Source organism: Paramormyrops kingsleyae, chromosome 16 (genome assembly GCF_048594095.1).
Source record: "Paramormyrops kingsleyae isolate MSU_618 chromosome 16, PKINGS_0.4, whole genome shotgun sequence".
In the NCBI taxonomy this organism is placed as follows: Eukaryota; Metazoa; Chordata; class Actinopteri; order Osteoglossiformes; family Mormyridae; genus Paramormyrops; species Paramormyrops kingsleyae.
In genome coordinates, this window is record NC_132812.1 from 30853838 (window position 1) to 30881513 (window position 27676).

The 27676-nt window shown below is 47.0% G+C and overlaps 1 protein-coding gene across 1 annotated transcript in view; it reads left to right on the forward strand.

The window, feature by feature from the left end:
* Nucleotides 1-27676, forward strand: part of tspan7 (tetraspanin 7) — a 41201-nt gene that overhangs the window by 11434 nt on the left and 2091 nt on the right. The window contains exons 2-7 of the mRNA XM_023823896.2: nt 19812-20000; nt 21281-21355; nt 22334-22429; nt 23287-23442; nt 23882-23965; nt 25866-25948. Of these exons, the coding sequence (XP_023679664.1) occupies nt 19812-20000; nt 21281-21355; nt 22334-22429; nt 23287-23442; nt 23882-23965; nt 25866-25934 (669 nt within the window). The 3' untranslated portion in view covers nt 25935-25948. The remainder of the gene's footprint in view (nt 1-19811; nt 20001-21280; nt 21356-22333; nt 22430-23286; nt 23443-23881; nt 23966-25865; nt 25949-27676) is intronic.

Below are 27676 nucleotides of genomic sequence, written 5' to 3' on the forward strand. Positions count from 1 at the left end.
TGATAAAGGATATGAAGGTCACTGGTCGCTTGGCCGGCGCGCAGTGGCTGCTGTACGGGCGTCTCTCCATGACGTCCTCTCCCTGTTGTGGGCAGGCTTGCAACATGCTCATTAAATGCAAAGAAGAAGCCCTGAGGCATTTATTAATGAGCAGGAAACAGACAGAAGGCTCTAATGTACTAATGCATCGAAATCAGCAAAGAGGCCACCCCGTGTTTTAATTATTAGGTACATTTCAGATTACTCTCTGTCTACAGTGAACATGCATTTTCAGCACAGTCTCCAAACCCACATTTCTAAGGTTATTTTAAAGCCCTGCTTCCTGAGCTGCCCACCCTCACAACTGCGCATCCCACAAATCCCCTCTGCATGTTGGAGTCCTCCCTGCCAGACAGGCCCTGCTAATTTACAGAGCGCCAGCCCCTTGGGTTCTGTAAATCACTTTGTAGAGACAGCAAAGACACAGCCGGGAGACGCAGTGGCTTAGCGAGCTGGCCCAGGGCGCTGGGAGGTGTAACACGTTGCAAGCAAGAAGCCCGCCATCACCATAACTGTAAAAACACAGCGAATCTACACAGAAGCTCACTGGGTTCTGATGATTCCTGTTACAATATTCTGACTTCACGATGGGAAAATGTTTTTCATTTTCAGTACATTATTCAATAAATTATGGGAGATATTCAACATTTTATTATAAAAAAGGCTTTGTGTTAATGATTTTGCTCAACTGTAGGCTAATGTAAGTGTTATAAGCATGTTTAAGGTAGGCTAGGCTATGATGTTTCTTGGGTTAGATGTGCTGTATTAAAATGCATGTTTGCCTCATTGTAACCTGGGGAGAGGAGCCCTGTACTCTGCTATAATTCCTCTACAGCTGAGACTGTAGAGTGTCTATATGAGACTCATGTGAGACAGAGCGGAGGTCGTCCCACAGTGATGATGTAGAGTGTCTATATGAGACTCATGTGAGACAGAGCAGAGGTCGTCCCACAGTGATGATGTAGAGTGTCTATATGAGACTCATGTGAGACAGAGCGGAGGTCGTCCCACAGTGATGATGTAGAGTGTCTATATGAGACTCATGTGAGTCAGAGCAGAGGTCGTCCCACAGTGATGATGTAGAGTGTCTATATGAGACTCATGTGAGACAGAGCGGAGGTCGTCCCACAGTGATGATGTAGAGCGGGTTTGAACTGCTATGGTTCAGTCTTGGGGAGCCAGAGCACCTGCTTGTCCGTACTGACTGTAGTCACATGGGGCGCTGTGCGGTTCTGCAGGTTAAGCCTCTGTGCCAGTGCTCGGTAAGTCACTGGTTTGCAACCCATTTCCACTGGGCGTTGGAGGAATAGCTGGACCCAGTGCTCAGAGCCTCACACTTCACTGTTGACTGTGTGTGTTAGGGTTGTCACAATACTACAATTTCAAACTCCATACTGATACCCAGGAAAATACTTGATACCATGTTGGATACCATAGTGCATTATTATTATTAGCCATAGCCGCTACCTTAATGAAGACCTAACAGAGGTTATCGTGGTTATCAGCCAATTTGGTAATAAATGCCTAACATTAACATGTGCGCCGGTCCGGGTAACATCAATGGTGACTGTTTAATACTTAATTGTTGTTGAAACGGAAGCTTTACTGACCCCTTGAAATTCCTCATAAAGACTTGACTGCCTCAGCAAGTTTGTCGTGCTACTCGACTTCATCACCACCACGTCAGTCAGTGTTCATGTGTCCAGCTGCCAGCGAAGGGAGGGGCTGTGTGTAAAGTTGTGTCAACTGGAGTAGGCGAAGATGGCACTGTTGGTATTGATACTATTGCAAATGAGTATGTAATCCGATAGCATTTTTTTTTTGTTTCGATTAGTATCTGAGTGTCGATTTCTTTGACAACCCAAGTGTGAGTATGTATGTGTCAGTGGAGGGCGAGATGGATTACGGAATATGAAACAAAGCGTTACAATTCACTTTTGCTAATGGCAAATAAAGCTTCATCCCCTAAATGGGAATTGCATGTGTTCAGTACTGGTGCTGAGATAATCACTCTGAAAGCTTTGAATTGTGCCAAATGGGTTCTGTGCAGCCATCTGAGTACTTAAGTATATCAGTCTATGTAATGCCTTAAAACTACTTTCCCCAATATGCTTAGTTATCCATTTATCAAGTAACTTACACTTTGCATGCCTTTTCCTGTGAGGGCCCTTCTTCAGACCTAATCCAGTGATGTTTTGGTTTACCTCAGTAAGTGTTGATCCTCCCCAATGCCCATTATTGACTGTTAGGCCATGCACCATTTACATCCACCTAAAATCTGCCTTGGAGTCTTGACTCCAGAAGTGCGTGGGCCCCTAATTTCTCCATTTGTTTGTGCAGAGGACAATTCCCAAGCTGTGTTGAGCTCTAGTCATTAAACATTCAACTTTGCTGGTGTAAACAAGGCAGAAGGAGGTGCCTTCACCGCGAGAGCATCATTAGCGTAGGCAATGGAAGCGGCAGTCCACTGTTGTTGAAAGTAGTTATCTGTGTCTGTATCTGTAATTACACGGTTTTTGTCCTCTTTGAGGGGGTTTACATAGATCCGGGTAAAAATTGGCATCTTGCATCCAGCAAGCGAGGATCTGCCTCCACGATGGTCAAAAAGAGGAGCCAGTACAGCCAGGATTTTGGTCATTATTTCTCGCTGAACTAAAAAATGTAATCAGCAGGCTGCACAAGCTCTGCTGCAGTCCTGCCTGCCGAGGTTATTGCCGCCATGATTCCTCGAACAGTCTGAAAGCTGAAAGTCAGAAGGTATTCTTCTGTGATAGGGAGTGAGTCGAGGGGCCGCCATCTGTCAGCAGGCAGGAGGCAGATGGAGACTGTTGATATGAGTGGTAGGTGTGCTCGTTTAGGTGAAACACCAGCCAGCCAAGGAGAGTTTGCAGGGCTAGGCAAAAAAGATAATTATTCACAGAGGCCAATTTACCCAAGCATTCTTTTGGACTGCGGGGGAGAAGTTAAAGTACCTGGAAGAGACCCCGCGATGGCAGAAGGAGAACATGCAAATTCCACCACACAGAGTCATGGCAGAGTCTCAGATCCTGGTTCCAGAGGTGCAAGGCAGCCGTGTTCACCACTGCACCACCATGCCACCAGTCGCACTATTACTGCCGTGAATAGAGGAGGCCTTGTAGTTCACTTGATGTGCTGCTCACTATTACTATCATTCAGCCCTGGAAATATTAACTAACATTGGGAATGTTGATTCAAACAAATTTCCTTGATCACTCTTTAAATACTTTCATGGTGACCTTAAACCACCCTCTACTTTAGCTTTCACCGTTCACAGCTAGGTATGCAGTAGCATCGACTGACATTGTATTCCGGATATTATTTTGGAAAGTCATTCCTGCCTCATGTTTCCTGTCCTTCCTGTGATCGGTTCTAGGCTTACCATGACCCTGCAGTAAATAAATGGTTATGAAAAATGGATTCCTGGATGGATTTTTGAAGGTCCGGATCATTGAAAGGTTTTTTTTTTTTTCAAAAGTCACATTGGATTGGATTCAAATTGAAAGTACAGCAGCATTTATCATACTCTCTGCTAAGTGACTAATAATGCTTTCAACCTGCCGTGTCCTTATCAGCCAGGAGAGGACAGGGCCGTGCATCTCGCTTTTGATGGTACGCTCGGGGATGAAGTAAATGAGCTATTCTTTCCTTCTTAAATATATGTCCTCTCTTACCTGAACAATATTTAATATACCTGGAAAATACAGCCTGAGAAAGCATTGGTTTGACGATGGTGAAAGGCCCCCATTAGCAGAGCTCTCTCTGAAGCAGCCATCACCAGGACCTTCATCCATTCTGTACTAATGGACCTTCTTCAGTGTAACCTCACCTTTGCCTTAAGGGTAACCCCCCCCCCCCATGTGGCTGTTCCGCACGCTCTTCGCCGCAGACGAGGCCTGGGCCGGCCGGTATTTTATGAGCGTCTCGGATGGTAGCGACAGATCTCAGCTCAGGGTCAGATTTATTGCCCGGCCGTAAAGAGCGGTAATGTGATTTCCGTGGAGGTCAGCTTGTTGGAAGGCTGGCCTGAGAATGAGGTGGTGCCCTGTAGCTATAGCATGTCCTGATTTCCCTTTGTTTTTCTATGGAAAGCTTTGGGTGATACGCTCTACTAAATTGTTCTCTGAAAACCACCCACAGCAAAGCCTGAAACGTAGAGGAAAAAAAGTTATGAGATTAACGTAGCATTGGGCAGAGGTTTGAAAGATGGTTGGAGGCTGTTGGCAGAACCGGCAATAGGAGCAATTAGCTGTTGATTGTGGAATTTAAAGGTGGCTGGAGACCAAGTGGGTGACTTGGAATACATGAGGCCCAATGAGGACCAGGGGGACAAAGGGTCTCTCAGTTGTCGTGGCGACCAGTTTGCAGGGAGCTGGTAATGAAAGCAGCTCTATGTTTAGACAGCAGGGAAGAAGGTGCTTCTTTGATGTAGGTGAGCGAGGGATGCTGCTCAGAGTGCATCCTGGTTTTTATAGCCTACAGTGATTTAAAGCCCCCACTGGCCTGGGCTGTTTCCTCCTGGGGTACCTTGCGGCTTTGGTGTTGCGTTGCTCCTTCTGCTTCTGAAAACTGACAATTGAGGCTTTATCGCACCTGTGTGTTTCCCAGCTGGTTCACGTTTTTGTACCTTCCCAGCTCACTGCCAGACAGTCCATGTTTTCGCTCTACCAGGAGTTGGGGGGGGGGGGGGCAAAAACACGGACTGCTGTGGGATTGGGACCGGATTGGGAAACACTATTCTAAATCTCAGCGTTTTCAGAAACACCCGCCATCATGGGAAAGCATGTTTGTGTTAAAATGACATTACCCATTAATTTGCTGCCGGCCAGAAGCTGTGCTGTGGTTTTAGTCGAAGGTCACTTGCAAGTTAATTAGAGAAGAAAAGCAATTTATGCAAAAAGCGAGAGCGCTCTGATGATCTGTGTACTTGTTTCCGCCTGGCCAGAGGCTCCCAAAGGGCTGATCGCTGCTGCGGTGCTGCAGGGAAGAGGAGAGCAGTGTGACCGTCGGCCATTTTCTCCATCATTCTCTCCATCTTCCGCTGTCTACACATGTCATCCTCCGCTCAGATCCGAGAGGCATTATCAGAGAGCAAAATTTCAGACCGAATCGCCCACAAAGCCCGTCTCTGATGTCATGCTACAGCACAAAAGGGTCAGTCTTGTTATTGATGAAACAAGAAAGCATCGGTTATGCTCAGAATTGGCCAGCTTTAGCACAAGAACCTTCTTCGGTTTGTGTGTGTGATCGTCGCTTTTTCAGCATAGTTGCTCTGAATTTGATTGAGCACTCACTCTACAAGTAATTTTTGTGTTATGGTCACGTGCTTCGTGTTTAGGTCTGTGACCATTGTAACCATTATTTCAAGCTTCCCATATAAACGATTGACATAGTGTTACACGGTACATACCCAGAAGGTAATGAGTAGAATTGCCACCTGTCCTGAATATTATGGGATTGTCTTGTATTGAAAATGCTGCATCCCATATTGATCCTGCACGTAATCTGCCTCCCCCACCCCCGCTTGTAAATTTAGTCATCGGAGAGTCCCACCATCCCCGGTTGCTAATCCCCCCTCATCTCAACAAATTTTACCATTGGGAGATGTGATGTGGGGGGGTCCCCACAAGTCTTCAGGTTGAAGGCGACAACCGTAGGTATGAAAAGGCCAGAGCTTCTGAGGTGGTTGTTTGTGGTGGTGAAAGGATCCATGCCATGCTTGCAGTAGGATTCACTTGGCAGCGTGCTTTGGGTAATGAGTGACTAATGTTAGAGCATTAACAACTGCCCCATAACCCGGCTCATTTCAGTCCCATCGCTAGCCGCACTGAGCCTGTGGAAAAGCCCTGGGCTCATGGATATGGGTCTTGTGGAAACTACTCTGGAACAACCCAGCTGCTGTAATGGCTGATTCGCTGTGTGGTGTTTTGACCCCCCTGAAGCAATGGGACCAGGTGTATTATTAGAATTGAGCGGTTGGGTGATGGTGTTAATTCTACATCCTTCCTGGCTCTTGTTTGGAATGCCATTAGCCCACCAGGTTGTCCTTCATAATGCCATTAGCCCACCAGGTTGTCCTTCATAATGCCATTAGCCTCACCAGGTTGTCCTTCAGCCTTTCTTTGTCTTTTGGCTATTTGTGTTGATGTTTCTCTCTGATGTCATCAACCCAGAGCAGTAAGGGGCTCTAACCAAGGGAATAAATAGTATTTCTAGTAATTCATACAAGCACATGTCACGGCCTTTTGATGCCACTCAGATCTTCTGTCTCTTGCTAACTGGGGCATTCACTGGAAGCTCAGCCCAGCTGCACTTCTGCCCAGTCGATTCCTCAACAGCACATATATCTCCTTAGTCTGCTATTTGCCTCACTTGTATGTCACTATGGACAAATGCATCTGCTAAATAAAATATAAATATAATAAATGTAGAAGGCCACTGGATTGCAGTTCCTCAGATCTCTGGACTGTCAGTGTTTTTGGTGATTGGGGCATCGTTGGCTGTTACCATTGGGAATCACAGGAAGAAACAGCCTACAAGGTTTTCCAGGAACAGTGCAGTCTCCCTTAACCCAGTAGGCGTGGGAAGGTTAGTGGATTGTTGTTTTCTTATGACTGGAAAGGGCAGTGGACACTGGAAACTAATATACAGTAGCAGAACAGCAGCTTGAAGGTTATGGCTGCTGGCTGTGTGTGTGCTCTGTGAAGGCACGGTTCGTTGGGGTCAGGGGTACCTCGGGTGTCAGGTCAGCAGGCCTGCAGGATGAATGAGAACAGGGCAGGGCAGTGCACCTCAAACGTCTCTGTAGATCCTGAGCACATACACTGCCTCAGACCCCCGCCTCAGCCACACCAAGCAAAGCATTACATCGAAACGTCGGGTGAAACTGCTAACTGTGACTATAGTCTATTCCCCCTCCAATGTCTCTCCCTGTCTTTTGTTCATTCTTGAATTGACTTGCTTTTCTGTATGATTCTCACGAGACTAATTAATTTTCTGTGGTTCTTTAAATGACTAATGCCAGTAAATGTAAGACACCAGTGAAAAATAAACCATGGCTAAAACTGCGCTGTATTTCCTTTCCTGGAAACCGGCATCATTCTAAACACATAAATAGTTTGTTGTATAAAGTATTTAAACAGTTTTATATTTTTTTCTCTTTACAACATGGTGTGGTAATGTTGCTAGTTTATAACAGTAAATGATGTAAAAGATATAAACATTTTAATCTTTTTTATATATAACAATCCCAACACTCAATATATGTTTCCAGCTTTGTATGTAATAATAATTAATTATTCCCTCCTGTAACCAAAGAGCTTTGCTTCACTACCTGCATGGTAATGACCCAGTAACAATTACCTAGTGCCCAGTATAGGCAGTACATACATGTGACCCATGGCAATGTAACCCAGTACAGGCGGTACTCACATGGGATCCATGTCAGTGTGACCAAGTACAGGCGGTACTCACATGTGCGCCATGTCCGCGTGACCAAGTACAAACATAGTTCAGTACAGGTGGTACTCACATGTGAGCCATGGCAGTGTGACCCAGTACAGGTGGTACTCACATGTGAGCCGTGGCAGTGTGACCCAGTACAGGTGGTACTCACATGTGAGCCGTGGCAGTGTCACCCAGTACATGTGGTACTCACATGTGAGCCGTGGCAGTGTGACCCAGTACAGGTGGTACTCACATGTGAGCCGTGGCAGTGTGACCCAGTACAGGTGGTACTCACATGTGAGCTGTGGCAGTGTGACCCAGTACAGGTGGTACTCACATGTGAGCCTTGGCAGTGTGACCCAGTACAGGTGGTACTCACATGTGAGCCGTGGCAGTGTGACCCAGTACAGGTGGTATTCACATGTGAGCCGTGGCAGTGTGACCCAGTGCAGGTGGTACTCACATGTGAGCCGTGGCAGTGTGACCCAGTGCAGGTGGTACTCACATGTGAGCCGTGGCAGTGTGACCCAGTACAGGTGGTGCTCACATGGGATCCATGTCAGTGTGACCAAGTACAGGCGGTACTCACATGTGCGCCATGTCCACGTGACCAAGTACAAACATAGTCCAGTACAGGTGGTACTCACATGTGAGCCGTGGCAGTGTGACCCAGTACATGTGGTACTCACATGTGAGCCGTGGCAGTATGACCCAGTACAGGTGGTACTCACATGTGAGCCGTGGCAGTGTGACCCAGTACAGGTGGTACTCACATGTGAGCCGTGGCAGTGTGACCCAGTACAGGTGGTACTCACATGTGAGCCGTGGCAGTGTGACCCAGTGCAGGTGGTACTCACATGTGAGCCGTGGCAGTGTGACCCAGTGCAGGTGGTACTCACATGTGAGCCGTGGCAGTGTGACCCAGTACAGGTGGTGCTCACATGTGAGCCGTGGCAGTGTGACCCAGTACAGGTGGTGCTCACATGTGAGCCGTGGCAGTGTGACCCAGTGCAGGCGGTACTCACATGTGAGCCGTGGCAGTGTGACCCAGTACAGGTGGTGCTCACATGTGAGCCGTGGCAGTGTGACCCAGTACAGGTGGTATTCACATGTGAGCCATGGCAGTGTGACCCAGTACAGGTGGTACTCACATGTGAGCTGTGGCAGTGTGACCCAGTGCAGGTGGTACTCACATGTGAGCCGTGGCAGTGTGACCCAGTGCAGGCGGTACTCACATGTGAGCCATGGCAGTGTGACCCAGTACAGGTGGTGCTCACATGTGAGCCGTGGCAGTGTGACCCAGTACAGGTGGTGCTCACATGTGAGCCGTGGCAGTGTGACCCAGTACATGTGGTGCTCACATGTGAGCCAGTTCATACACGAGACACTGGATGCTGGCAGATGTCTGCCGCAAGAGCTTGGATTGCACTGTTGTTATGGAAACAGACTTCATGAAAACTGTGACGCCTACATCTATTCATCATTCTTCCCTTGACTCTCGTCTTTTTGAGAAAAGCCTCCATATTCCAACCACTTACATGGAATCACACACTGTGCAAACAGCAGGTGTAACTGTGGTAATGGTCTTCTCCTGCGATTTGTTAGTATTCTTAACTGAGAAAGTTGATTTCACCTGAAGTAGTTTGCAGATCCCCTTGGTCATATTGAGTGTGTGTCTTAGTGACCCTAAGAAGCTCTCATAGTTGCCCCCACCCTTCTGGCACTGGGTCAGTACTCTGATCTTACTGACACAATGTTCCAGATTCTTTTGCCTTCTCACATTCAGATCAGCAATGTCACAGGTCTGGCCAGCATGAGGATTGTCATGGGTAGAAGCCTTCTCCTGTCTCCATCTTGTCCAGCCCAACCACATGTCAGACAGGTGCTGCAGCAGGTGTTTGTGTTGGCTGTCAGGCATCAGTATATATCTGTCTTAGCTGGTTATTCGCTGAGCAAGACGCTGCTGGAACAAGACTCATGTCAGATCAGCCACTGCGGTTTGACTTGTGGGTTTGCAGAGGCTTGTGTTGTACAGACGACGCATTGAGACCAAAATAGAAGTGTCTCGGATTCAGAATCGCTTTCTCTTAATGATTTCATGCTTAAAGCATTTCTCCTCCTTTCTTCTGGTTTGTTTTTTCGTGCTAACTCACTTGTTACACTGCTGCAGTCACGGTCAATTTTGTTTGCAAGAAATGTGAATACATATGTCAAGAAACGTGATTCGTCGGTGTTGTATTTTTGTTTTCGGTCTCTATGCTGGTTACCCTCGTTCTGTTTTTTACATGTCTTTGTAAATAACATTAGCAGTATTCCATTGCAAAGGAGTCTTCTGTGTTTTTGTAGCGACGTGTTTACTGTTTACCTGTACATTAAACGGCCGTTGTAAATCACATTGTACCCTGCTTCTTTTTTGAACCACCACAAATTTTCACGAGATGCTGTGAATCAGATGTCCCTGATAGCGACAAACATGTTCTGATCTCTTAGGCTAGCATCTCAGCATGTCTTGCCATTTTGAGGAAGTGGGGCAGTAGGAATAATTGTTGCACTTTCCTGGGTCTACAAAGGCTGGTTATCTTATTTTCCCAGCGAATGTGCACAGAACCCACATTAACCGGGTCAAGTGAAGTGACCACCAATGGCAAGCGTGCGCTGTCGTAGATGAAGTGCTCCTAAATCACACCTAATTAGCACCTCAGAGGTGCTAATGTCCATAGCCGCACATTTCCCAGTGAAGTACTATACAGAAGGTATTCGTAACATATTCAGGTGCGTGCCACATTCATGCATCATTTTCTCTGGCTGCGTCAGTGAACAGAATCACATGACATAGGGATGGGAGAATAATGGAATGGGGCTTTTATTTGGTTATGGATTTTTATAAAACACTGGGGATAAACGAGAATTGTGGACGGCCATTTTGGCTACAGCTCAGAGGATATACGTTGAGAAAAAGTACTGCTGTGGGATACATAACCTCATCTGACAATGGCGCGCGGCCCGTGACGGCATTAAGGCGGCTTCCCTCCGTAAATGTCAGTGGCATGGCTATTTTGCAGATCTGTGTAGGCTGTGCTGTAGGTGCATAATGAATGTTGATGCCGTTCAATCACTTCTGTCGTTTACTAAGAGTTTTAATCAAGGCTGATCAGTCCGTTGTTCTCGGGAGGAAGTGAGGTATGATGGGTAACATCTCACCATCTGCTTAGGAGGCAGGGAAGGATGTGCAGCCTGATGCTCCCCACATGGCTCTCGCTGAGGTTCGGAGGTCCATGCCGTAACTTGCCAGCTGCCAGTGAAATTCTGTGAGCTCATTGTGAGACATGTACATAGCATATGTTAGTGTGTGTCTGTACACATTTAAAGGTTTGTGTAAGGCAATGTTTACTTTAGATGCTAAGCTAACACCAGAGGTGGAGATTTCTGGGAAAGACAGTACAAATCCAGACCAAGATTTTCTTTCAACCAACCAGTTGAGTATAAAAGGTCACAGTCACAGAGTACTCAAACGGTTGGTTGAAACAAAATCTTGGTCTGGATTTGTACTGTCTTTCCCAGAAATTTGTACTCTGTGGACCTGAAATCTCCACCTCTGGCTAATACTTCTATTCAAGCTACTTTTACCCATTCATAAAGCTGAATTTGAAAGTAGTACAGCAGGTTTCTCTTGGCATGTAAATCGGTAACCTTCAGGATTAGAGTCCTACGTTCCTACTACAGTACTTAAGCAGCAGGGTAAGGAAATCGGACACTGTTTTGAGATTTAGACCGGACATCTGTCTCATGATCCTCCTTGTGTGACATCACCGCCCAGTCATGTGACCTTCTCCACATACACACCACCACACATGACATCCCAGGGTCTCTCTCTTCAGTTTGCTCTGCCTCCTGCTGTTCTCAACCTTTTGGTCTGCTCTTATGGAATCGCTGGAGATCCTCATCTGTGCCCATGATTTCACCCTTATCGAGGGTGCAATCAGCATAGATTGCTTGAGCAGCCAGTGAAAGTCGTGGTTTATTCATTTTCCATTGTAGCACTGTCTGGCAGTGCCTCAGGTGCGAGCTGGTTTTCTTCAGCACGGGCCACAGAACCCGGCCATATTGACACAGTGCATTTCACATTTTTTGGCCTATGCTTTGGTCCAAAGTGGCGTTTTTTTTTATTTTGTGAACAATCCCTCAAGCAATTGGGGTTGAGGGCCTTGCTGAAATCACTCCACCAACACTGGATATGTAATCAGCGACCTTCTGATCACAGACCCAGCACCCTAACCCTAACCCTAACCCTAACCCCCGCTGAGCAGCATACTGCCCCCTTTAACAGAAGCTGTATTTTCCCCTTACATTCCGTTTGCAATGAGACAGCCAGTTGGGGAGCTGTTACATTATTCAGTATCAGCAAACGTTGTTTTTAACGGCTCCCGGCTATCCAGACCTTTCAGACCACTCATTTGCATTAGTCTCAGGTACTAAACGCCACAGCTGCCCGGCTCCCAGGATGCCTTGCAGCAACGAGCTACAATTTGCGTTTTCGCACTGAGCAGCAGAAGAGACAGGAAGTTTTTAATGGTTTTAATGTCAAATGCAAAATGACTTTTTGTTCCTTTTCTTGCAATGTAGCACTTTAGTCATACAAATGTGGCTAAAGTAAGAATCCATCCCAAATATAGCAGAAAAATCTGTTCCTTCAACACAGAGTGGTGACTAACATGAGGACACTATACTCAGCAAGAGATGACAGTTTTAAACAGCTGCCTGAGAGCCACCTGCTCATTACTAAAAGTGAAACGTGTTTCAATGCACATAAGCAGCTCAGACAGATACTCAATCACTTCCCTCACCAAACCCGAGGTGGAACCAAATTAGAGGTTTCGTAGATGAGAGCTTTTGCTTTCAAGCAATCAGCCGAAATTTCTGTCAGTCGCGGCACGACTAATGAAATTATGTCACGGTGTGTCACTCGTGAAGGTGGTAGATGATTTGATTGAACAAGCTCTGCACAGGTGCTGTTACTAAATGTCATTCCCGTCACCTTGCAAAATAGTCATTCATGAGGCTGTTTGACATTAGTCTGGAGAAAACGCAAAAAAATCGAGTGTGGAAGGAGGAGACCGTGATTGGTGCGTCTTATCAGTTCCGAGTGTGAAATCTCCATATTCTTGGCATTACCTGAGGATTTTTCTAATCTGAAGTTACAGAATCTATATATTTTCTCAAATGTTCCCGTCTGACAGGCATCTGCGATGGTTTAACAAGCATCTAATTCTGTCTGATCCTGGACACAGAACAAAATAAGCTCCTCTTTGACACAATGAGTTTCTCACAGAAGTAGTTAAATGGAATTTGTTCCATCGCGGGGCATTGAGCAGCAGGGGGTTGTGGTGCAGAAGAAATGGACGGGGGGTAAAGACCTGAGTGGCTTAGAATAAGGACCGAAGAGTAGCGGCAAGGCGACTGGGACAGAGCATCTCCCAAATGGCAAGGCTTGTGGGGCACTCATGGTCAATCGTGGTGAGTTTGTATCAACAATGGTCCGAGAACCAAGAACCGGCAACAGGTTGTAGAGCAGTCAAGACTCATCAGTGGGAGATGTGGTATGAACCAACAGAAGGATTACTATGGCACAAATTGTAGATCATTTTAATTATGGTTACAGGAGTTATGAGTATATAGTGCGAGTGTCTATGCTAATCCCTGTCTGCCTACAGTGGGCATTTTGGTCATCTGAACTTTGGATCAATGAAAGAAGGTCACCTGGTCTGATGAATCCTGTTTTCTTTTGCATCATGTGTTATTTACCTGGGGTAGAGATGGCATCAGGGTGCAGTGTGGATAGAAGACAAACTGTTGGAAGAAGTGTGGTGTTTTGGATAATGTTCTGCTGGAGAATCCTGGGTCTGTGCATTCATTTGACATGTACCACCTACCTAAAGATTGTTGCAGTCCAAGGGATTCCCCTTCATGGCAACGGTACTCCTTCAAGGTACTGTTCTCTTACATCACATGCTCCCTGCCACACTGCACAGATTGTTTGGAAATGGTTTGAGGAACATGATGGAAAGTTCAAGGTGCTGTCCTGGTCACTAGTTTCCCCAGATCTCAATCCAACTGAGCATCTGTGGGATGTGTTGGACCAACACATCTGATCCATGGAGGCTCCACCTCGCAACCTACAGGGATTAAAAGATCTGCTGCTGCCAGATACCACAGGACGCCCTCAGAGTTCATATAGAGTCCATGTCTCTAGCCATTTTGGCGGCATATTGGACTGGTGGTCATAATGTTTTGGCTGAGCATATTGGTGAACCTCATCAGTTGGACTGAGAATTAAGTTGGTCTAATGAACACTTTAATACGCCCCCCAGGTACACTGTGTAAGTCTGGTACTGCTGGGACAGTCACACTGGTGCCTCTTCTGCTGTGGTGCCTCTCACTTGGCACCGATACCTTGGCTGTAGCTACTTACTCCCAATTAAATGTGTTCTTACACTGAGACCAATGGGAGCCACAGAAGCAGGTCTTAGTCTGACTATATACTGCAAAGTAGGGAGACATTCCTTATTGGGGTAAATCCACCGTCCCAACACAGCCAATAGCAGGACAAAAGAAGGATTTTTATATATCGCATATATTTACCCCAAGCTTTTTCAGGAAAATGTGACTTATTACATACATTAATAATGCATGACAAACATCGCTTAAATACACGTCAGTGCAGCCTTTATAGCTTAAACAATACTAACAGTTAAAATTTTAATAAAAGTTTTTAATAATATGCTCGTTTTTCAAGTTTGTAAAGGGGGGGGGGGGGGGGGTGACAGGTTGTGAGCAAGGCATTCTGGGTAGGAGTGAGCTTCTGACCTTTGACCTTGATACTACCATGGTGTGCTGATGCACTTCAGCCCAGCAGACTGTGCATATGTGACGCAGTGAAGGACCCTGGCAGCGCCCTGTTGTCAGCCCTCAGCCGTGAGTCAGAAATGTGCCCCCTTCCACCCCCTCTCCTCTCAGCACCCACACACAGCCCCCCCCAGTGCCAGAGCCCAGACTTGGCAGGCAAATGTTCAGACTACAGTACTCAAAGTGCATGCGTCAGCAGTCGCCCATTTGTTATTCAGTGCTCGCCGGCCTGCTGGTGACTAACACATGGCAGATTGCTGAGACTCCGCCCCCACCCTCATCAGTCATGTGACATCAGCCTTTGCATGTGGAAAGCTTGTTATATTGTTATATTTACCCACTGGGCAAATTTTATCGTGAGACTCCCCCCCCCTCCCCCCCGCCCGTTGAATTTTATTCAGATTTCAGCAAAAAAAAAAAAGATACTTTATGTATCTCAGCCATACAAAATCTTGATACTGAGGCTTCATCCAAGACGTAGCCTTAGCATTGTGGCAATGTCAGCCTCAAGAAGACCTTTACATGTTTATGAGACCCCACTTTGTGTCCTGAGTTTGAAACATTAACACACACATGCGGCTTAAGCATGGTCATTACGGACCTCCACAAACGTGCGACATGGGAGAGACGCATTTCCCGCCTCAGCTGCAATGCCGCCAGCAATGGATCTATTGTTCTCCTGGCTGAAACAGGCACCCTTTGATGACACTTGGGTCGATGATACACCAGCTAAACTCTGCCAGTGGATCTAAACTCCCTCAAGGGATCTGTCCCACTGTGCGAGGACAGTTTGTCCCTCAGAAGCAAAATAAACCCAGTACACTTGGCTGCTGATACAATGGAGTCTGTCTACCAAAGACATCAATAGACTAGTAATGGTGAAGGACAGTGGGGTACGTGGTAATGCCGATTCACTGGGGATTAGCACAGCAAATGAGGGGGGGAGCTTAGCGGCAGGGTTCGGCAGGGCTGGTTGTTCCTCGTCGCTGTGGTTAGGACAGCACAGGGGTTTCTTGTCATGGCCCACAGCTGCGATTCTCAGGGGAGCTGGCTTAATCATTCGGAAGCAGTACGGGACACGTCAGAGGATGTGGGAGGGGGTTCCAGCGGTCTACGGGGGGCCCGGGGCAGAGCATGGCAAGCGAGGCGGCGTTTTTGTGATGATTTCATGGGTGATAGTCACCTCCCTCCCCCCCGGGCTTGAGAGTAGGCCAGCATGCCTCAGCCACAGTCACCTCAGCACCTGCTCTGGAGCTGCTGGAGGAGAACTGCATTCACTGGCATTCCACACCGGCATTCCACACCAGCATTCCACACCAGCATTCAACACCGGCATTCCACACCGGCATTCCACACAGGACCACGGGCAGCACCAGTACTGCAGATTGACCGGCTTGATTCTCGTTGTAATTAATGCCTGCTCATTGTCAGCCTTCATGTGTACAGCACCTGTCTAAGATACTCAGGACACCCATCCACTATGAGACTTATTGAATGAACCTGTCATACCTGTCAAAAAAATCACCCTACTGTCCTCACCTGTACCTGCTCTGTTCTGTCACAACCTGACGCTAATAGGCTCTGAAATGTATTATTAAGTATCTTTAAGTTTATTAATGGAATTATTACAACACTGATAGTGCCAAATGCAGAAATAACAAGTAGATTAGAGGTATCGTGGTCTGTCAGACTGAGGTCTCTAAACGGAAGAAGCTGTCTTTCATGAAAAGTAAATGTCGATGTATAAAAACTGCATTTATTTACAGAAACTACATTATTCTGATTGCACAACCTGCACTGCTTCAGACAATAGAAGTTTACTGGAATATGAGTGCAGATGCTGACTGGGGGCTTTGGCCTGGAACAGTCTGTCTGGTGGTGCAAGGTGAATGATTTGCGACAAGCAGGCGAGAAAAATCCCCGCACTGCTCTGGGTCGTGCCGTGGGCCGGGGGTGGTGCTGGGGGGCTGGTGGTGGGGATAGCTTTGGAGAACTTCGTGGCCGTGTTGAAAGGTCCCAGATGCTCACGACTGTTAGTTTCCTGCTGGAAGCTGTGACCGTTACCTCTATATTTTGATGCTTCCCACCAAATGATGGCCAGAGGCAGCTCAAGGTTAGTGCCAGAGACGCCTGCTGCAGATAGATAATATACCCAGAAGCCCCAGGGAGCGGCAGCATCCCTGCGGCGCTGCAGGAAACCTGCGTCCCGCTGCAGCCGCTCCGCTGTCAGCCTGCGATGGCCTCAGTGCTGAAGATGGCAATTATCACATGAAGGTCACATTCTTTTTAAACTGTCCCTCTGGGTGCGACGCTATGTTAGATTCACCTTTGATTGTTCTTAGTGTTAATTCGTTTTTAGAATGCCTCGCATTTCAAATGGAGAAAATAGTATGTTTCCAGCAAAGACTGCAGTCCCCAAGGGTGTCTCAAGTGGTAGATGAATGGACCCTCCTAGCAAAGCATCTGTCATGTAGATAGCAGCGCCCTCAGCTGACAATATACGGTACTGCGGCCTCACTCGACACGCTCATCGATCACGTTGTCGGGGGAAAACTGTGGTGTCAGTATGATGAAGCTCTTTTCTGAGAATCTGAGAATTAGATCTGTGGTTCGGATCAGATTTGGGAATCTGATTCAGTAATTATTGCATTCTACAAATAGCTAATCAATTTCCAATGCACATGAAATGCAATATATTTGTTTACATTGGGTATCCTAGGAAATCTTAAAGTGTGGTAATTAAGGCCTTATTATCTCGATGCTCTGATACAGCTAATCCTTTACCCACATTTATATTAATGTTTCACATCTATTTCTAGTCCCCCTATCCATCACTACATGGCCTTACCCAGCATACCCTGGCTCCCCTCTCAAGCAGGTTAAACATTAGATGTTAGTAAAGAAGGTAGAAACCATTTACCTATAAATGGGGGGGATGTACTTGAGTTATGTAATGCAAGATTACATAATGAAAAGCACAGGTTAATCATTATTGTCTTCTTTACAGCAAATAGCAATTCTGTATCCCCTCTTCGCATTGTGCTCTTTCATATGACACACCGAGGACGGCGCACGCTGCTGGTGACCATCTGGTGTCACAGTGGTGGTGTCACAGTGGTGGTGTCAGAGTGGTGGTGTCAGAGTGGTGGTGTCAGAGTGGTTCTGCTGAAACCTCAGCCTAACGCAGCAAGTTCTGATTCTGGAAAAGAAAGAAAAGAGGTTTATTTCTGGGGTTTGCTGCAGCCAGTCAGCATCCCTCATTTTCACACCATACACTCTGCTTGTCTCATACTTTTCCTTATATACTCTATAACAGTATATCGTGAAAGGTTTGATTTGATTAAAGGATTACAAAGATCGTGGTTGCGACAGTGTGTTGAAAGAACTGATATCGAGTATTATAACTGAATGTGTGGATAGTTTTTGCTGCACGCACGTTTCATGAGCAAAAATAATATACTCAAGTCATGCATGGGACCACAATCCCCAATTTATGAATCACATGCTTATTCTGTTACAAATACTATTTCAAAGGAGCTATTTTCTAAGATTTAATATTGAAAAGCATCCATATTCTAACTGATTGTCTTTGTTGGGGGGCAGGGGCCTGGAGCCTACCCAGGCAGTGTAAGGCACAGGGCTGGCTACACGCAGGGCGGGGGGCCGGTCCGCCACAGAGCACACATCTGCACACACTATTTAGAAATGCCAGTTGGCCTCAATCAGTGGTTCCCCCCCAGTCCTTGGGGACCCTCAGACAGTCCACATTTTTCTTCCCTCCCAACACACCTGTACCAGGTATTCAGTGATCTTGTTTGGCTGGGAGCTGAGAAAGAACAAAAATATCGGCTATCTGAGGGTCCCTGACCTAAATGCGTGTCTTCTGACTGTTGTGGGGGGGGGGGGGGCTGGAATATCTGCACCACACAGGCTCAAACTGCAAGCTCTACACACACCAAGCCTTTTGCTCTGGGCATGTGTAATGAATTACCCCCAAACAAGTGTTCCGGCTTTCTGTCACTGGTCAAAATTGGGTGTATAGTGAGCGCATCCATCTCCTGATAACCATTTAATTCTAGACCTTCCATTCTATTTCTTATCCACTAGATGGCACCAAACAATGCAACACAAAGCCCACTGACCCCATTGCTGCTTGTCACACCTGTTTAATCGTAGCGATAACTCTGAGATGCACAGACACAGGGGAATCAGGACCTTATTGATTGTAGATACATATGTATCTTCTGACTGTGGACGATGCTCTTCTTTTCTCTGCCCTGTGAGGGATAAGGACCTTCATTAATTTGTGTCTTGTGCTCCATAGTTAAGGCAAGTCAGTTAATTTAAGGAGCACAGTTTAAAAACAACCAGTGGTTGTCTCCCATATGTCTGAAAAAGTTCGTAAGTTGAAAGTTTGTAAGTACAGGAGTGTATATGTATGTGTGGATTAGGGCTGTCAAAATTAACGGGTTAATGCAGATTAATCCATCATCATGATTGATCTGATTAAAATTTTTAACGCAATTAACCCATCTTCAGCGCAGAATGACTCAAAATCCCTGAAATGTCTCTGTCAACCCATTTCGGGCAGTTCACTACTTCTCATTTGTGGCTCATTTAATTGGTCGCCCACACTATACCGTCCAACTTATCTGTGGACATGTTGCTACAGAGTTTTATACGGAAAAAAACTGATATTGCTAACAATGGCGATTAACGGGGCTAGAATTGAATTTCATGATTAGTCAGATTATTTGTCGGATTTATGGTAGTTCGGGCTAATTGTAAGTGAACGAAGATAAAGACCATTTAAATTGAGGTACCTTAAATCCGACAAGTTGTCCGGCTAAGCAAATTGATAAGGGTCCATGGTATTGCACTTCTGTGGCAGATGGATTGCATCCGACTTGTGTTCAAGATGTTCAATAAACATGTTAAGTGCATATATATTCCCTTTTTTCTTGAGTCTGTTTGCTCATGCAAAATGAAATGCGATTAATATAGATTAAAAATGAATGATATTTAATCGTGATTAATCGAAATTAATCCACAACAACCCTGTGATTAATCATATTAAAAACTTGAATTGTTTGACAGCACTAGTGTGGATATGTGATGTCTTACCGTATGGAAGTGTATATACATATATCTGACATATGTAAATATATGTAAAATGGCCAGTTCTTAATATTTAAATATATGTAAAATATATTGTAGACTATATATATCTAAGATATGTTTAGGTATATTTTTCCTCCATATTGGTGGACTGGATCTGATTGAACGCAGATCTCGGCCGCCTGCATCTCAGTGTTGCTGTGCTCACGCCTTAACTGGCTTCCCGTCGTAGCCGATGGTGAGTGGGAATCCTGAGCGGGTCGCCATGCTCCTGCCGCCCTCTGCAGATCACGGGGGCCATCCTCCTCGCTGTGGGGGTATGGGGGAAGCTGATGCTGGGGCCCTACATCTCCCTCATCGCCGACAACTCCACCAATGCCCCCTACGTGCTCATCGGCACCGGCACCACCATCATCGTCTTCGGCCTCTTCGGCTGCTTCGCCACCTGCCGCGGCAGCCCCTGGATGCTGAAGCTGGTGAGGGATGCGGGGCGCGGGGCGGGGGGCACACAAGGGACCTGACTTACCTCTTTTTGATGTAGCACCAGCAGGTTAGACAGCACACCACACTTGTGATGTCAACTCCCCGATTTGATTGGGAGTTTCTTTTTAGTGACGGTGTTGATAGCTGTGGAGCTGACAGCTGCTCAGGTTACTAAAGCATCCCGGCAAGATAATGCTGGACATCTCTCACACCTGGTCTTCACCTCTTCCAACCCTGGCCTTCAAGCAGAAAGCTCAGATCCCTCAAGACAAGGACGCACGGCCTCTTCCGTAAAGCAGAATCTGTTATAAATCAGCACAGCTGGGCAGATTTCGTAAAATTACATTTTCATAGGATGTAGGCGGTACAATGAAGTGCATAAAAATGCCTTTTATCTTTTCGGGGTGGGGGGGTGGTAGTTAAAAAAATGAATTCACACATAAAATACTGAAACTGACTTACGGTTTCATTTTTATTTTTTGCTCTTAGCACTAGTGCTCTCCCAGTGCTACAATTCACTTTCCTCACATTCCAGTAGCATTATTGCACCTTCTATGAAACCTCCCTTTTACACGTATATTTTATTATATTTATGTTACTGTTTCAATGTAGTATGTCTATGCTCTGTGCTACACACATTGTAACACCCAGGAAAAAAAATCCTAGAATGCTTGACATACCTGGTGAATAAAGTGTTTCTGACTCTAAGGAGCTCTGCTATCAGGGGTAAGTCTCTGTCCAGACCAGGATTTTGTTTCAACCAACCAGTTGAGTACTCTGTGACTTTGACTCTTTATGCTCAACTGGTTGGTTGAAGCAAAATCATGGTCTGGACTTTTACTCTCTGGACCTGAATTACCCACCTCTGATGAGGCAGTTGTGGTTTTCAGTAGTGAGGCCAAATGAAGCTTCATGAAACACTTACTGCATTTTCTGACCCCACCAGATGGTTTACTTTGTTACGTGCTTTAAGCCCTTTCTTTAATGTCGCTGATTTATATGATGTCTTCACTGTGCCTGATTCTTGCCTGCACACTCACATGCATAAACACACATGCCGCACACAGAGAATAACATGGGCTTGACGGGAAGGCTCTCCAGAAAGAGATCTGACACAGGGATCACTGGAGAGCATTAGTCACTACTCTGAGTAGCTATACTAATGCTCTGTTGAAATAACAAAGGCAGACACAGGGTTATGGTGCCTTTGCAGCCTGTCCTGCAGGATAATGTCACTCTCTCTCCCTCCTCTCTCTCTCTCTCTCTCTCTCAGTATGCCATGTTCCTGTCCCTGGTCTTCCTGGCAGAGCTAGTGGCTGGAATCTCTGGCTTTGTTTTTCGTCATGAAGTGAGTATCAGTGCCCGCTGCAGTACTGAATGTTCAACCCGTCGTGAAAGGTGATCGCTTCACCGCTCTGTCAGCTGAGACTGAAAGGTTATCACCCCGCTGCTGTACTGAATCAGGGTATAAGGTGTCCCTGCTTGTTGTTTACTAAGTTAAGCTAACAGCTTAGCCTCCCTTTACCGGTAAATTATCAGTGCTGCATGTTTATGTGACCCGAACACTGGTTTTCATTCTCGTCGGTGGTAAGACCCATCTCCGCCTGACCGCCTCCGCCTGACCGCCTCCTCCTGACCGTTTCCGCCTGACCGCCTCCGCCTGACCGTCTCTGCCTGACCGTCTCCTCCTGACCGCCTCCGCCTGACCGCCTCCGCCTGACCGTCTCCTCCTGACCGTCTCCGCCTGACCGTCTCCGCCTGACCGCCTCCTCCTGACCGTCTCCTTCTGACCGTCTCCGCCTGACCGTCTCCGCCTGACCGCCTCCTCCTGACCGTCTCCGCCTGACCGTCTCCTTCTGACCGTCTCCTCCTGACCGTCTCCGCCTGACCGTCTCCTCCTGACCGCCTCCGCCTGACCGTCTCCTCCTGACCGTCTCCTCCTGACCGCCTCCGCCTGACCGTCTCCTCCTGACCGTCTCCGCCTGACCGTCTCCTCCTGACCGTCTCCGCCTGACCGTCTCCGCCTCCGCCTGACCGTCTCCTCCTGACCGTCTCCGCCTGACCGTCTCCTCCTGACCGTCTCCGCCTGACCGCCTCCGCCTGACCGTCTCCTCCTGACCGTCTCCGCCTGACCGTCTCCTCCTGACCGCCTCCGCCTGACCGTCTCCGCCTGACCGCCTCCGCCTGACCGTCTCCTCCTGACCGTCTCCGCCTGACCGTCTCCTCCTGACCGTCTCCTCCTGACCGCCTCCGCCTGACCGTCTCCTCCTGACCGTCTCCGCCTGACCGCCTCCGCCTGACCGCCTCCGCCTGACCGTCTCCGCAGATAAAGGGAACCTTCCTGCGGACCTACAGTGACGCTGTGCAGAACTACGACGCCAAGGATGAGAGGAGCCAGGCCGTGGACCACGTGCAGCGCAGCGTGAGTCCAAGCGAGGGCGTCTCAGTGAGCTGGTTAGCCAGCTGTGATGCTGATGCTCTTAAAAGCCCCCGGAAAGAGCGCCCTCTCTGGAGCAGCGCTGCATGTTCAGGTGGCCCAGGGCTCACACACACATATGGACACTCCAACAGCAGAGCCAAAAATCATACCATCAATCGGCCGGCAGAAAATCAGGTGGCCCAGTTCCATAACAATTCACTTGGAGACAAAATCACACTACAGACTCAAGTGCATACTTTTTTATCAGTTTTTAAATGAGCCGTGGCATTATTAAAACCAAATACCATACTTTTATTGTACTGTGTCACTCACTGTGAAGGGGGAATGGATAAACCTGAGTGGGCCCAGGACCACTAGTGCCACCAGGGTAGGAACAAACATACAGAGACACACACAGACATTCACAGACACACACAGATATTCACAGACACACACAGATATTCACAGACATTCACAGACACATACTGTAGACACACACAGACATACAGAGACACACACAGACATTCACAGACACATAGACACACACACACACACAGAGACACACACAGACATTCACAGACATATAGACACACACACACATGCACACCTCAGTCTCTTTAGGTGGCAGTCTTTGTTGCAGTTAATAATTCCTGACACTTTCAGTAAGGAATCAAAAACAGATAAAAATAAACAAACAACATACTGTAGCTTGGCACCTAAACAGCTGAGATTATATAAAATGTGTTTCTGTATTGCTGGTATGCCAGGTTTTAATGAGTTTCTATCTTTGTGGGGACATTTTTATAAAATCTGCACTGGTACTTGCACACACACACGTGTACCTCTCTCCTCTCCTCCAGTTACGGTGCTGTGGAGTGTTGAACTACACCAGTTGGTTCACCAGTGTCTACTACCCCACCAGCGGCATCCCGTCCAGCTGTTGCGCCGACCAGTCAGATTGTAGCCCCCAGGACTTGCGTAACGCCACTGCTGCCCCCAGCAAGGTCCATCAGCAGGTCAGTGGCAGGACCTTGTGTGACTATTGTCCTTCAAAGCTTTGAGCTAGTCCTCATTCGACGAAACTACATTACCCAGGATTCTCTTTAATAATTCACGTTCACATCTACTCTTGCCTATACTTTAAAAAAGGCTGAAATTTACAACTCAGAGTCCTCAAGAAGAAGCTGCAGATCTATCCATCCATCTTCTACAACCACTTATCCAGTTCAGGGTTATAGCAGGCCTGGAGTTTGTCCCAGCAAGCATAGGTCAGGGAACTCCCTGGATGGAAAGTATGTCGTATAGCTACTCTTTTTTAAAAACACAACCAACAGAAAAATCTGTAAGGGAGAGCTCTGCCAATGTCAATTTATTATTGTTTCATTCATGAAACATTATGACAGTGTGAATATCGGCCTTCACAGCCCTAACACATTAAGCGATGCCTCTGCACAGGGCTGCTACGAGCTGGTGACCTCCTTCATCGAGACCAACATGAGCATCATCGCCGGGGTGGCGTTCGGCATCGCCTTCTCACAGGTACGCCGGCATCGCCGTGGAAACCACGAGCATCAGGGGCATATTACAGTAATAGATATTCACCAGAGACCACGGACAACAAGTAAAGGCTCCCCTTGGATGATGGCTGACAGGCAACTGTTATATACGGGCATGGTGAAAGGAAAAAGGGACAATCCACGGAGTGGCATCAAAAACAGGGGACTTCAATGAACTCAAAAGGAAAAACACAAAAGGACCACGGGGGGGGGGGGTCTAACACGGGCAGGTTAATTAAAGAAGAACTTCAGTAGGTTAGGAAAAATCTCATGGAGAAACTAACACCAAACAGGTTCAAGGAACACAATCAAGAAAGACATACAGGACCAAAGCATGGAGTGAACACTGGGCAGCAATGGCTACAGACACAATGACCAATCAAATGTACAAACACATACAGTTCAGCTATGGCGCCCCCTGCTATATCGCGGTTCAGCTATGGCGCCCCCGCTATATCGCGGTTCAGCTATCGCGCCCCCGCTGTATCGCGGTTCAGCTATCGCGCCCCCGCTATATCGCGGTTCAGCTATGGCGCCCCCGCTATATCGCGGTTCAGCTATCGCGCCCCCGCTATATCGCGGATTTTCCCCCGATACATCACAGTTCTCTGCGAGTGACAGGGGCCCTAAAAAATTAGGAAAATAACTGGATTGGTTTGGACTGGGGGGCCTAATATGATATGCTTTCATGGGGCCCAAAATCTCTAGCAACGCCCCTGTATATATACATACAGTATACATTACATATTATTATTATTATGTTACTCATATCCTTAGCCCGACATCCACATATCATATGTGTTTACACAGTGTGTTTTAATAAGTTTACATGTGTTTAAGCGTGTTGGAGGGGTATTTTAAGGCTTAAACCATATAAAAATGTTTATAAAAATGTTTATAGGCGAGGGACAAGGAACAGGTGTCAGCCATTATAATCAAACAAACACTAAAAGCTAGGGGCAGCAAGAAGCAGCTGTGGGTCAATTCACAAGTCACAGAAAACTCAAACACTAGGTAATGGGTGACTAGCTACACCTGCTGGCCAAGCCGGGAAATGACAAGGCAGGAACCTGACAGTAATGTAGTGTTTTCCTTCCATAGCATGTTGAGGAAGTCAGCTGTCATCTTCTGACCCACCCCCCTGCCCCCCTCACGGAGCGAGGAGCAAGCACCATTCGGGGGGGTTATGGGGGGGTGGGGAAGCTTGCCTAGGGCTCTTTCCCAATGCCCCCCATTCCATCCTGGGGGTGGGGGGCTGCATTAATACTATCCACTTAATGAGGCTGCAGCATGGCATGATCTGAACATTCCAGGTGAACATTCCCCCCACCCAATGTGGAAATTCCCCCTTCACTACGTATGACTGAGCTGCTCTGTGGGGTGGCAGCACAAGCCGACTGGGGGTATTTTAATTAAAAAGATACATTTTCCTGTCACTTGCAGCATACTCAAGGGTTCCTACAACCAACAACAGGAAAGGTCTGTCACCTTAAATAAAAGGATGCGATTTTAATTTCCTCAGGACAGAGCAGAGTGTTTTCTGATTGGTGGATTCAATATCACATTCTCCAATAGCTGCTTTCTATTTGTTCTTAGCATAAGATTATGTGGAGGGTCTTTCCTGGAACCCGCTTGATGAACAATGTTGTGTCAGCAAATCGGTTCTCCAATCCCAGCCATGAACTCTCTCTTTCCTTTACATTCCTTCCATTTCCCTCTTTCAGTTTCATTCTCACTCAGCTCTTTCTCCCTTTCTATCTCACCCTGTCTGTCTCTGTGACAGTGACAATCTATTCAATTGCAAATTAAGATGTTTTTATGCTCAGTGTCTCTCATGCTGTAAGAAACAGCAGGTGACACGTGTCCCGCCCTCCCACCCACAGCTGATTGGCATGCTGCTGGCCTGCTGTCTGTCCCGGTTTATCACTGCTAATCAGTATGAGATGGTGTAGCAGTGAGAGCACAGGTAAGAGCCGTCCCTCACATGCACACGCCTGTACGCACGACCCAGACGACACATAGTAGCATTTCTGCACTCGAGTATTCTGAAATGCTAATTGTTACAGAATGCTAACGGTATAACCAAAGTTACAGAATGGCTAGAAGTAGCAGAGAGTGTGTTGCAGAAGCAATGAGAGGATCAGAGAACAAAACGGAGAGTACTAGACATAGAGTACTGTGCAAAAGTCAAAGAATTAGGTAGTCAAAGAATTATATTTAAATGATCTTCATGTTGGTGAAAAACTGTGACTTTATGTCTGTCAAAGGGGTTAGCTTAGCTATTTTAAAACCTCTCCTAATATCACATGCAGGGTAAACAGTCAGACTGTAACCTGCAGGTCATCAACTCTGCCACAATAAAAACAACGAAAGCAGTAACACATGGAGTAACAATATAATAAATATGTAATAAATGAGGAGCAGCAAAGTTATGTTGAAAAGAAAGAAAAAGGAAAACCAGAGATCCATCATCTTCTGTAACCAGTTATCTCATTCAGGATTACAGGTCCCACTGTGACCTGGAGACTACAGGTACATCATATTCAGGGTTACAGGTCCCACTGTGACCTGGAGACTACAGGTACATCATATTCAGGATTACAGGCCCCACTGTGACCTGGAGACTACAGGCACATCATATTCAGGATTACAGGTCCCACTGTGACCTGGAGACTACAGGCACATCATATTCAGGATTACAGGTCCCACTGTGACCTGGAGACTACAGGCACATCATATTCAGGGTTACAGGTCCCACTGTGACCTGGAGACTACAGGTACATCATATTCAGGATTACAGGTCCCACTGTGACCTGGAGACTACAGGCACATCATATTCAGGATTACAGGTCCCACTGTGACCTGGAGACTACAGGCACATCATATTCAGGGTTACAGGTCCCACTGTGACCTGGAGACTACAGGTACATCATATTCAGGGTTACAGGTCCCACTGTGACCTGGAGACTACAGGTACATCATATTCAGGATTACAGGTCCCACTGTGACCTGGAGACTACAGGCACATCATATTCAGGGTTACAGGTCCCACTGTGACCTGGAGACTACAGGTACATCATATTCAGGGTTACAGGTCCCACTGTGACCTGGAGACTACAGGCACATCATATTCAGGGTTACAGGTCCCACTGTGACCTGGAGACTACAGGCACATCATATTCAGGGTTACAGGGCCCACTGTGACCTGGAGACTACAGGCACATCATATTCAGGGTTACAGGTCCCACTGTGACCTGGAGACTACAGGCACATCATATTCAGGGTTACAGGTCCCACTGTGACCTGGAGACTACAGGTACATCATATTCAGGGTTACAGGTCCCACTGTGACCTGGAGACTACAGGCACATCATATTCAGGATTACAGGGCCCACTGTGACCTGGAGACTACAGGCACATCATATTCAGGGTTACAGGTCCCACTGTGACCTGGAGACTACAGGCACATCATATTCAGGGTTACAGGGCCCACTGTGACCTGGAGACTACAGGTACATCATATTCAGGGTTACAGGTCCCACTGTGACCTGGAGACTACAGGCACATCATATTCAGGGTTACAGGTCCCACTGTGACCTGGAGACTACAGGTACATCATATTCAGGGTTACAGGCCCCACTGTGACCTGGAGACTACAGGCACATCATATTCAGGGTTACAGGTCCCACTGTGA